At 39.3% G+C, this 13,094-nt stretch overlaps 1 protein-coding gene across 1 annotated transcript in view; it reads right to left on the bottom strand.

Moving 5' to 3' along the window:
- bckdhb (branched chain keto acid dehydrogenase E1 subunit beta) overlaps positions 1 to 13,094 on the bottom strand; it is a 58,956-nt gene that overhangs the window by 39,893 nt on the left and 5,969 nt on the right. The window contains exons 4-7 of the mRNA XM_040012657.1: positions 11,558 to 11,691; positions 8,833 to 8,988; positions 6,997 to 7,105; positions 268 to 365 (exon numbers count right to left, since the gene is read on the bottom strand). Of these exons, the coding sequence (XP_039868591.1) occupies positions 268 to 365; positions 6,997 to 7,105; positions 8,833 to 8,988; positions 11,558 to 11,691 (497 nt within the window). The remainder of the gene's footprint in view (positions 1 to 267; positions 366 to 6,996; positions 7,106 to 8,832; positions 8,989 to 11,557; positions 11,692 to 13,094) is intronic.

The raw sequence follows: 13,094 nt of genomic DNA, 5'->3' as shown, positions 1-13,094 counted from the left end.
CCTTGATGTCGTGGAGAAGTCTGGGCAGATATGGTCTCTCAGGCTGCCTGCTGAGAGACCTTGCTGGGACACAAAGGGGGGCTAGGGAGAGACTTAAGAGTTAATCCACTGCTACCCTCCCTGGGTTTAAATGTCATTTAGTGAAAATGAAACTTGGACCCTCCTATATTCCTGTGGCCATGGAAAATGAGTCAAAGATAGACTATAACACTGAAACTGCTTGGGTAACCTGCTGAGAGTGTGTCAATGATGAGTGTGATTGCCTACCTGCGTTCCCCAGGCAACCAGAGTGACATCACTTCCTTCCTGTAGGACCTCAGCCTGTGAGAGAGGGATGGTGTAAGGGTCCTCGGGAACCTGCTCCACTGAGAAAAAACAAAAACAAAACATACACATTCAAAACCTTTACAAAATGTAAAATGAGCAACAAAAAAACAAAACAAAAAAACATTAATTCATCATTTCACTATGAAGTCTGAGATTTTTAGCTAAAATACTCGAACTCGAACTAAGCGTGCCTCTAAATGACAGACCAGATGACAAACTGATCAAATAACAGACCTTCAAAAACAAAACAAAACAAAAAAAGATCCCTGCTCTTGAACATTTTATCTGGCTCACTCCAAATGCTTCTTTAGGCTTTTTCCAGAACCTCATCTCTCCCCACAGCCAGTGTGCTTTTATCAGCACAATCTAATGCATGAGCTAATGAGATCCTCTGCCAGCTATGGGCTTGTAACTCTGATTAATCTTGACAACAACACATTGGGATGGGGTATCAATCAGAAAAGGGGCCACAAACGGAATATCAGCCCAAAAGAGGGAGCCTCGCAGCCAGGCCCTCTTTGAACTCAAGTCCAAGACAAAGTGCATGTAAGTATATGGTTTGAATAAAAGCTATTAAAGTCGTGGAAAACATTAGCACAGTCATGGAATTTATTATAACGCAAAAACTTATCATAAACTCAGAACTGCCATCACTTTCAAACAAGCGGCTTATTAGCAGTATTTATACTGCACAGATGCAAACATTTAACCTCTAAATGTAGCATTTACTGTCTTTGAATCTCATTCACCATCTTGGTTTTGGCTCCAAAGTTTGCACAGCGTACAGGATCTTAAAGTGTGAGTGGATCTTGGAGAACGTGAACTACTAAAAAGCGTTCCTCAAAGGCAACACAAAAAGTTAAAATTGCAATTAGGCGGAGTAATTGTGCTCTAAGGAGATGCTGAGTTTGAGACCTTTCTGGAAACCTTGAATGGCTTCCATGATCCTTTAGAGCCTACGAGTTGTTAAAGGAAAGAAAGGCTGCCCATCCCAACGACTTTGATGAATTATGTGCGACTCTCCTGTTTAGGCTTCCAGACGAGACAGAAAATTGGCCAATTGAGTGGAAAAATAGCCTTTTTCAGAAAGTTAAACCTGAATTATGAAAACTGGGTTACGGTTTAACAAGTGGAATCTTAGGTCCTTGCAAACCAGTATAACCTCAATGGGGCATATGAGTGGTTTTTGTCCTATTGGAAGCAAAAAATTAGAGGCCCCAGCAATCAAAAAACATGACTTCATAATCGAGCAGAGATCATTAGAGGCATGTGGCACGAGAAGCTGGTTTGCTCTGCTCCTGTAGGAAATGAAAATAACCCTGCACATGCTACAGCTAAAATACCCCTCAGTGTGAAGCCGACAATGGATTTGTCACAATGTAACATGAGGTGGTTTGATGTGTCAGTCACAACAGCGGCTTTACTAGGTCACTCCTAGTGCAACACCCCAGAGTTTTTCCTGCATGTTTAACCTCAACTCTGGGATGCAATAACCAGGCATCTCAATGTGAATGTAAAAAAAAAAAAAAGGTCTGATTTGCTATATGCAGCTTGATACACTGTCTACACTCCTGCACGATGAATTCCAAATACCCACATGCACTATGGCTTCATGTATAATGGCCTAGGCATGTCTGAAAACAGCTGTAAATAATATTAAAGTAAAGGCCACCCACGTCTGAGTAAGATCACTTTGACAGCAGCAATGTCCTGCATTCAGGACAGAGAAGGGGTAGAAAACTATTAGCTAAAACTATCGTGCATGCAATGATGGTAGGGCTGGGCGATATGACCCAAAATTCATATCTCAATATTTTTTAGCTGGATGGCGATATAAGATATATATCTCAATATTTTTTTTAAAGCCATAAAGTAAGAACAAATAGAGAGTTCTTAGTCAAATCTGTGTCCCAGATGTCACACAGGCACTTCTATTAACATACAGCATAGATGTACATGAAAAAAAAAAATACTCAAAAATAAATTATGAGCATTTATTAAATAATAATGCTCCATAAATAAAAGAAAACTATGTTGTTTTTGTGCATAACAAAGAGCTCACAATTGTGCATGCTGTTCCCAACTTCTACTGCGTGACTGACATGTCTCTTAACAGGTGCCATTTATGGTCCTTATACACACACAATACGGTAATATTACGTTGAAGCACAGTACGTATTACTACGCGAGGCTCCTCGGTACCCGCAATGCTCCGACAATCCATCAAGTGGTGCAGCTCCGTAGCTTACCAAAGTCGTACTAAAACATTTTTTGACAAATTGCTGAGCGCCGTGTACCACATTAAATCGGTTCGCGGTCATCAAGCACAACCAGAATTCATACAAAAGGCGCGCTGTCAACTTTTGAGAGAATGAAAGGATTTTAGGCCGTGCATGGCGTTAGCGTGGTTAGCTCGTTAGCACGTTGACGCCGTCCAGCCCCACGCACGGGGCAATGCGCAGTAACTCGTTAACGGAGATTTGCCGTGTCCATCTTGTGGCTGCAGGTGAAGCGATGGGGGAGTTGTGTTCAGTTAAGGAGAGAGGCGAGGTCGAGTAACGTTGCGCAAAGACAAAAGTGGACGAAAGAGGGGCAAACTTGTGGCCCCACAACTATAATTATAACGTAACATAGACTATATCGATATAAAGGCTATTGCCACATCTTATATCGCGTATAAAAACATATGGATTTTTTTTTTTTTTAAAAACTCGATATATCGCCCAGCCCTAAATGATGGTACAGCTGATTTTTAAGTGCCTCTTACATGCAGATGATAAAGGATGCAGAAAGTTTATTCATGCAGGCCCATATGACAGAGAATATGCATGTTCTTTTTGTTTTCATATTATAATTTATATTTAATTGTGTTGTGGTTTGCAGTGTTTTGTGTCGTTTCATTTTAAATTTGTAAAAGGAAAAAGCTGAAAATTTAAATAGTTAAAAGTTGAAATGTGAATAGTTGATTTTTTTGTATTATATGATTTTTTACATTTTATGTGGAGTGAATAAATAAAAGTATATTTACTATGGCCCCTACAGACAAAGCACGTACGAACTCTGAAGCACGTACAAACTCCGAAGCACGTACAAACTCCAAAACACGTAAAAACACCTACAAACTCCAAAACATGTAAAAACTCCGAAGCACGTACAAACTCCGAAGCACGTACAAACTCCAAAACACGTACAAAAGACAACAGAAGTGCTAGCCAGCAAGTACCAACGACCGGATTTGGTGTGTGGTAATAACAGGTAAATGAACTTTTATTTTTTTTTTTTTTAATTATTTGACTAGATATGAATGCTTGTGTATAAATACACAAACAATACACATATGCTTTCATGCTTTCAATTGTGTAATTTAAGTGATCTAGGTAGCTCTGTTTTGGAAGTTCAGTTCATGCTAGAAATGTGTTTTGGAGTTTGTATGTGTTTTTTGGAATTTGTACGTGTTTTGTCTCTAGGGGCCACCGCATATATTTATTTATATATAAACATATATAAATAAAACCGCTAATTTTTTTTTACATTGGTAATTCCTTTTGTGCATAATTTTATATTATTGTTAATAATAAATTAATTAAAGCAACAAAACAACCTGAAGAGCCGGTTCGGAGCCAAAAGAGCCGGCTCTTTTTAGTGAGCCGAACCGAAAGAGCCGGTTCTCTAAAAAGAGCCGGAAATCCCATCACTACAGTCCAATAACCAATGATAGGCGATATTATTCGCGCAGGCGCAGACTTTTTGATGGGCGGAGCAATGTGATCATGCATGGACTGATTTGCGCATTTAGAATTTATACGTTTTGTTTGGAGGGAATATTTTACCTTCTTTTCTTGTTTGTTTCAGTATTAAAATAGCTACTTTTTGGAATATTAATTAATTTATTTATTTATTTGAGATGCGCCAAATCGCACAAAGACTTAACTTTATATCTGAAATTTTTTTAAATGTTGGCTGGAAGAGACATTTTGATTTTTAACTTTTTGTTTAATTTTGTATTTGTTGTTTGGTCGAATGTATAAGACAGATAAACACTGGACAGGCCTTTAAACATGGTTATAATGGAAAAAAAGAAGCCAGTTTCTCTTTGTTTTCCGCCCCACCCATTATGGGTTTTTTTTTTTATTTAAACAAAATGGGGTGGGGTTTCTTTTGGGGGGGGGGGCTACTGTCTTTGTTTCTGTTATGAGTTTGAGTAAATGAATGGCTTCATTTGGGCACAGTCTGGGGAGGGTCCATTTGCTCGCAGCTGGAAGAGGGTGCCGTTAACACAACGCTTCTCTTAGCTTCAACCAACATTATTAGCAAAATTACTCATGGGCACATAAATAAATAAATCGCTCTTGTAAAAATGATCTGCGGAAGGCTCAGCAATATCTCTCTTTTTCCATACACTATCTCACCGATCTACTATTTCGTCAATCCCACAAGAGGCAGACAGCATCAACAGTGAAATAATGCAAACAAAAATACCTGCCTTCTTCCTGGCTACAGTTATTGATGATAACTGATTTTATTAACTACATAAATCTGAAACATGACACATGTATTACACTCTTATATCCCTTATCAGTCATTTGTCAGTGAGTAGCTATAGCTCTGAGGTATTAAAGCCATCAATAATGATGAAAGTAAGCTTGAATCTGCTTTTATACATTTTGTTTTGTGCATTTCGTATAAAAGCAAGGATAAACATAAATTAAGAAACAGAGTTTACTAGGGCAAAAGATTTCAAGTCCACCACAACTCTGTATTTTACTTTAAGGGCATAATCATGTTGTAAGTTCTTATCATTTGTTCTCCTTAGATTAACTGATTATTTTAAATTGTCTGTATGTTTGAATAAACGTGTTAGTTGTTATCTTTCACTCTGCGTTAACTCTGTGATGGACTAGTGACCTGTCCAGGGTGTATCCTGCTTTATTCTCTGTAATAGTTGGGACGAGCTTCAGCTCCCCATGACCCTGAACTGGATAAGCAGTTACAAATAGACAGACTGATAATTTATCTCATGGTCATAATAGGCCACTGACTTTGTAATAAAAAACTGCACTGCTTTAAAGAAAATGTATGTATACTTTTAAACACAACTTAAACTAGTAACAGTAAATCCTAATTTATGAAAAATTGACATGCCACCACAGCTGACGCTCACAGACAACAATCAGCTCTATCACAAGTGGACAAGGCCAATAAAACTGCCCATACAAGTACATTGTTGAAATAAATCACATGTTATTGAAGATCTAGTAACTAATTTACCCCCTTTTTTTCCTTGAAGAGAAAGAGTGCAGTTTCAACAGTATGTTTCAGTTTTTCCACATTCACTCGGTTTACGCTCATTACAAAGAAACACTGCTGTCATAACTCAACGACATGACTCCTTACTTCAGTGTGGTATGGCAGCTGTGGGTGATGTCTTTGTCATTAAGAAGGCTGTGAGACTAACAATAATTCTGGTCTGCACGTCGAATGAAACAAAACCCTTTAGACAACCAGTGAGCCATTCAATTTCTCCCACCGCCACACTTAACAAAGCCATCAAGCCCCAACTGGACTCTTCGGCAGGCTGGTTCTGCACTAGTTGGTGTCGGTGGTTCTACACCACTCTGCTGAGATGCTTTGTATACTCTAAACAGTGATGACTGAGCTCAGCAGATCACACTGAAGTTTTATGAGAGAATATTATGAGAGAAAACTTTAGAACTGATTGAGTTTATACATGGACAGAGAAACGAAAGAAATATATTGGCCATTGTGTTAGCCTAATAACGAAGCTAAATAAAATGACAGTCCATTAAATATTCCATTTTAAAATCGTGTAGGAAATCCTTGTCCAAATTGTGTATGTGCGATTGCTACCATATGGACCAATCACAACTGTTGTGGTCTGCGTTGCCGCCTCACGGACTTACATTTTTGGAGAAGTACATGTCAGACTGTGTAAGCAAACATAGATCAAATAGAATGGAAGCTATTAAAATGCCTTATCTGTGTTGCGACAGCCGTTTTTACTAATGCCCTTCGTTACAGTATGAACTACTCAGAAGAAGAAAAAAGCATACTTTTTTTAATAATATGACCTGATTCCTGTCAAAGCAGAAAACACTTAAAAAAAATAAAAACATTTTCTTAAAGTCTGTCGGTACAAGTCAAGTCTTTAAAAATTCATCTGTCTTAATTCTTGGAAATCAAATGACCAACATGTGGACGAGGCAGTGCTGTTTTACAGCAGCTTTCAACAACTGTTAACAGTTTATTATGGTATTGCTGGTAATGCTGGACACCGTTTACCCCGGCAGTGTTCCCAAGGCCACGCTGGCCTTGGGGCTTTTTCATGCTACCCCTAAACACTGCACCCAAGGAGCGGAGGGGGGAGCGAGTTCAGCTCGCCACTGTCAACACTTCACAGACCATTTAGACGGCCTGCTTCACACTTGTGGCCCAGCTGATCTCAGTCACATTGTTTGTAGTCAGGCACATTGTTTGTTTGTCTAGCTTCGCACCTCTAAAGAGGGAGAACATTTGCTTTTCATAAAGAATCCAAGCAGAAGGTTGAGGGGGAAAAAAAAAAAAAAAGCTGAGAGGACAACTGAACAAACATCAACAAAGCTTCAGTCGTGTGTTGATTTTACAGTAACATTTACACACAAACCAGCTTACCTGCTGCTCTGTACAGAATCTTCGGCTCAAAGAAAATGCATGGGTTCTTGTCAGCAATGCAGGAGAGGAGCAGCCCTTTGGCCTGAATTGGACTACGAGGTATTACAACCTGAGAAATAAATGACATCTGTTAGGCCAAAGAATATAATGAACTGACCTTAATGTTCCCTATTAAACAGAATGGAATATTTAAACGTTTAAAACTGTTTCACATTTCGACTGCACAAAATATCATCATATAGTCCAACATGCTTTAAACTGATACCCAACTATACAAACTTAAACGCTTACAAAAAGTGGTTTCAAATGAATTGCAGTGTTTTGCCCATTCTCTAATCGAGAATTGTAAGGTTCCAGATGTTTTATACTAAAAGATCCAATTGTCTCACTTTTATTTCAGGCGTGCTGCTTTAGCCTGCCTACTGACGCCCTGTATCGACAAGCCACTTTGCAACTTTTTCATTCTGGATCTGATTTAATCAGTATCACATCTGCTGATATTGACATCTGCTTTGTTCTGTTCTGGGTTGGGTCTTGCTGTTCTTGCTGCCTCTGGCTCGCAGGCAAGTATGCTCAACCCACTGTATGCATTCTACACGTGTGCTTGAAAGTGTAGTTGCATCCCACAACCAAGCCATGCCGCCCAATGCATGCTACTGCACACTACAGTGGTTCTGCTGTACTTAAGGCAAAATCCAGGTTTAACTGCAGCACTGTGTATTTACCAGAGCTAAATCATTTCTGTGTATTGAGACCGACCCTCAGAGGGAGGGAACCGGGCTGATTATGCACAAGGATTTATCAGTTTGTGACCTTATACTGGAAGACCCATTTATTACTCACAGGGGATGAACTGCAGCTGTAAACTTTACAGACCTCAGATGGAAGTATATGAGAAAACTCCTGGATTAAAAGTAGTTGCACTGACAGTATCACAGGACTGATGAATAATTTCATTCCTCAGGCCCTTTTCACACACACATACAGATGCTTTGTTCTCTACAAGACTAAAACACACAAGAATTTCAAGTAAACTTGTTTCCCTTTGTCATTATGGCGTGTTATAGTTTGAGGTGAAAAATGAATTTAATCCATTTTGGAATAAGGCTTTAACATGACAAAATGTGGAACAAATGCAGCATTGTGAATACTTTCCGGATCCACTGTAAGACATCCCCTTTGTTCTACTCCTCCACTGTTGCAGTGATCTGTTTCTGTAGTTTTTGCTTTCTTTAAATGCCCATAGCTGCCAGTCATATAATTCTGAACGGCAGAGATGCCAGCCTCAGTGATGAGCCTTGCCTCTTATGCTGCTTACTTTCATTTAGCTGACTGAAGAAGAAAGAAACCCAAAAAAGTGATGTGTGCAAATGTTTTCAAGTGGAGTTAGGAGGTGGCAGAGCTGAGATGAACTAAAGGTTCTACTGAAAACTGCGTCACTACCTGCATCAGATATGCCAAATTCAAACAGTTCAAAAATGGCAGCAGAAACTTAAAAACACTAGTAGAGAGGGTGAAGAAGAGGTGCAATTCAAAGCAAAAATGTGGGTGTAAGTTTAAGTGATCTAAACTGGACAGTTTAACTTCTACTGTTTTGACTGTTGTGAAAAATTTGGAAATAATTTTTAATTGCATCACCACTGATGATGGTGCAGGAAAAGTTATAAAATAATGAAATAAATAAAAATACAAAGAGTAATGATCAGCCTATTTACAACTTCTATATGGTTTTGCTAGTAGACTTTCAAATTCTGCTTTCAGGTGAGAGATGAAATTCAGATTAAACACCCACAAATGTCTAAAGGAAATGCATATACAGTGAAGCAGTGGACTGACCTTGAGGCCCGGGCAGTGAGCAAAGAAGGCTTCGGGACTTTGAGAGTGGTAAAGGGATCCATGGCCGACGCACCCCCACGGAGCCCGAATAGTGAGGTTGCCGCAGTCGAACATGTTCCCTGAACGGTAGCGGTACTTGGCTGCTTCGTTGACTATCTGGAAAGCGATAATAATAATTTAGATTAATGCACCAGCAAATTAGTCCAGAACATAGTCATGTAAATATAAGGGAAACTACTTTGCAAAAACATCCCAACAAAAACAGAGCACTTTCTTTGGTTTCTGTGAATAAAGACCTGGCTTTATGTGCGGAGGCATTCTCTCTGCTATTCCCCTTAAAGATATCAAAACGCCACTTAATTTTTAACGAGCGCCATCACCTCAAGTGTCTTTGGTTTCTTTTACATCTACAGTTTCAGACACTGGGCTTCCACCAAAAAGGTGTCCCAAATTTTCCCTCCCCGAAGCTCAGGTGGACTGTTAATTCACCTTTTATGACTCTCTAAGGTCAGTTTGGACTCCAACGTGTTAAGTGAGAGCGCAGAAGGCGAGAGGGATCCCAGTCAAGGCCTGACACCAGATTTAATCTACTGTTTGTGTGCGTCACAATAGGAGGCTCTTAAAAACTGGCTCCACAATTGCATATTTTGTTTCATGTCGCCTTGACATAGCAGCGAGACTCGCATTTATCTTGTGGAGGGCAAGAATACACAGGATGACACTGGTGTCAACATATATGCATGGTTAAACAGCAGCACTGCCCAATGTGCTGCTAAGTGTGTTAACGTCACATTAATCTTCTGTAGCAAAGTTTTGAAGCAGGGGGTTGTTTAAAGGGCTTCTTTTGTTCTGCTGATGTTTCTGTACAAGGCTGTAGAAATATTAAATAACAGACATTCAAGGTCTGCTGCAAGAAATATGCAGAACAAAGGAGATAGAAGCCAAATATGAAAAGCAAGGAGTAAAAGGTTCATTTTTCCCCCCATTCTGTCTGTCTTTGCTTGAAGCTTCTAAAGATATTGAGTGAGAGACGTATGCGAGGATGCTGACTGTCAATCACAATTACAACAACAGTCACTTCGAGGTGTTTTATATTGTAAAGTAAAGACCTAAAGTAAAACAAAGAAAGTAAAGTAAGTAAGGTGCTCTATTTGATTTATATGAATTCTTTAAGTTAAGATGAGGCCTCGTTATTCAAGACCTTACATGTGATGAGAAGGACTTTAAATTATGTTCTGGATTCAGAGCTAAAGAAGGGAAGTTAATATGGGAGAAATATGGGTGCCACTAGGAACACTGAGAATAGCACTAGGAATGCAAATGCAAATGCAAACATGATCACATCCAAGACTTTTAGGCATCAATTTGAAGATTCAGCAACACTTTGTCTGTGACAACAGCAGAGCTGAGACCTGCAAAAGGTAAACACAGCATGTACCCGTACCACAAGAAGGTATACCAACTGCTTATCTGTAAACAGCCTTCTAATTTCAAATTTTAGCTGCCAAGATACATAAAAATTTAAACCTCACATCAAATTCAGCACATGGATATTTACCCATTAACAGGTTTTCTAACCTGAACAAGTTACAGGCTTGATTCAGAGACCTCCTGTAACCCAGGTTTCTCTTGTGTTACAAGGATTTAAAAGAAAAAAAAAAAAAGCTTCTTCAGGATCTATTGTACATCCAAACTACTATACAGAACATCTGAACACCAGAAAACAGATCAAACAAGCAGGTACTTGTTTCTGTTACTCTACATCACGGGTGTCGAACATAAGGCACGGGGGCCAGAATTGGTCTGGTAAAGACTCCAATCCAGCCCACTGGATGGCTTGGGAAATTGTGAAGAAGTGCATAGTTTTTCAACTTTTTGATATTGAAGTTTCACAGCTTTTCCGACAGATAAAGAGCTCCTCATTGCCATTCATACTAAATACTAATTAGGTTATAAATTAACAATTAAGATTCTTCATTTGTCCTTGTAGAAAGATTTAATGACATTTGTTGGTGGATTAATGTAGTTTAAAAAAAAAAAAACAGTAATAAAAACAACTACAAAAAAGTCATTAAAAAAACACCTATATGCAAACAACAGGAACACATATACAAACATTGTCTTGACTGTTATGGCAGTAAATAAAATACAGAAAACTTATTTTGGTTACTTACAGAATTGCAAACAATCCAATACTGTACATGGAAATGACAGAAAAGTTCTTATTTTCCACCATCTACTCTAAAAAAGGTCTAATTTCTATATAATCTATATATTTATTTACAGTGGGTCCATTTGTCATGATTTAGCAAAAACTTTTTTAATTTAAATGTAAACTATTTTTTTCACACTACAGACTGCATGCAGGCCACAATGTAAAATGAATGCGAGATTTCTGCTCAGCATCACAGACATCACTTACACTTGGAAATATATACTTTTTAAAAATTCATGCTAAGCCAAAAACAACTCAGGCTTCAGACTGTAACCATTGGAATGGGTTTAAAATTATTTTGGTAGCAGTCTAAAAATTTCATGTGCTTTTTTTCCCCCCAGTACGTACGAAATCACGAGAGCTTAAAAAATACTGAGAAAAAAAAAAAAAAAAAAAAAAAAAATACAGCAGATTTTTAAAAAACAGACAGTTCCTTCATGAACATGTTGATATTTCTGGACCTGTGCGAATACTCACATTACTTTGTCACAGAGCAAGGCAGCGCCATACCTGGTCAAAAGCAGGAAAGATGTAGTCAGCAAACTGGATCTCAGCGATGGCTGTGGCACCAGCGACAGCTACACCGATGCCAAATCCCACAATCCCCTGCTCACAAAGAGGAGTGTTGAAGACTCGGTCCTTACCTGGTGACAGGAAAAAATTAGGAAGGTAACACACACACACACACACACACACACAGAAAAAAAATAAGTTCTCACTGAGCTTTTAAGGTTTCAGGATTGCTGGATAATGCATTGATTCAGAGAAATTTCTCAGACTTTTCACACCTGACTGAGGAGATCCCAGAGAAACCCACCATTACAATGCCATGTGGTCCTAAAATAAATGAACTGAGAAGCTGATGACTTCTCCTGAGCTGTAACTAACCAAACCTGCAACAAACACACAACCCCCATGGAGTAAAAACAGGAAAGAAAAAAAAATACTATTTTCCAATCTCCACCCTATAATCTGAGAAAGAACCGCAAGAGTGTTGCACTAAATTTGGGCTGAGAATGTTATTTTTTGCTCTCATCTTTGTGTATTTGCCAGCCCAGTGCTTTTTCTGTTTCTCTGGGAAGTGTGCTTCTCAGCAGCGAAACTCTGCCCTTATGTGCCCTCTGGACTCACAAAGTTCAATTAGCAACTGCGGCACCACAACCAAACCCCCACCCCTCGGAGGAACACACAATTAAGTGATCAAAATTTAGTGCCTCGCTGCTCAGACTGAGGCCGACCTCAAAAATGAAAAAAAAAAAAAGCAGCCTCATGTGAAAGCGACAGTAAATAACGTGTGTGAGCTTCTGTGTCATCAAAGCAATCAGTAGTAAGTAATAACACAAAAAAACCTCCACACACACACAAACACACATCAAGTGATGCCAAAATAACTCTGTTGTGTTGCTGTTTGTGCTTCGTGAGTCTAGAATGCAATTTTAAATAGACGACATGGAACTTTTATAGTCAGCTGTCTGACACCCACACTGCATTCAGTGCAACGGGCTAAACGGGAGTGAGAGGAGAGCTAGTGCGCCGTAGCTCTCACAGCAATCAAGCACAGGCAGCCAGAGGTGGAAGGAGTGATCACTGAGGTGAATGCATCGGTCTCGTAAAAAGCCATTCATATGGAGTCCGCCCTGCATTACCCCTCTGTTGTGTGTAATGGCAGCGGGGCAGAGGTGTGTGCCATCCTTTTCAGTACAGAGAGGAATAAAAACAGCTTTGCTCTCGTCACTGTACACAAGGATGAAATGGAAAATAATGATCCCTTTCCAAAAGGTCAACACTTCTGACGTCAATGAAAACAAAAAGGCAGCGCCCGCTACTGTAGGGTGCGTTTGAGACTTCTCGCCATTTCCAGGCTGCATACAAATATCCACCGAAAATGTAAACAAGAAAGGAAATCTATTGACATCCAATTAGCCAATCAGCCTTGTGAGAAACGAGGAAAACAATTAAATTCTGTTGCTGCACACACACGGTCAGTCTCCACGCTTGTGTTATGGAGTGGCAGAGTTTAATGGAAGACAGTGTGAGTTGCTATTTG

Source organism: Simochromis diagramma, unplaced genomic scaffold, assembly GCF_900408965.1.
Source record: "Simochromis diagramma unplaced genomic scaffold, fSimDia1.1 OVJJ01000618.1, whole genome shotgun sequence".
Lineage (NCBI taxonomy): Eukaryota > Metazoa > Chordata > Actinopteri > Cichliformes > Cichlidae > Simochromis > Simochromis diagramma.
Note: the sequence above shows the minus strand (reverse complement) of the source record. Positions and strands in the feature narration are given on the sequence as shown.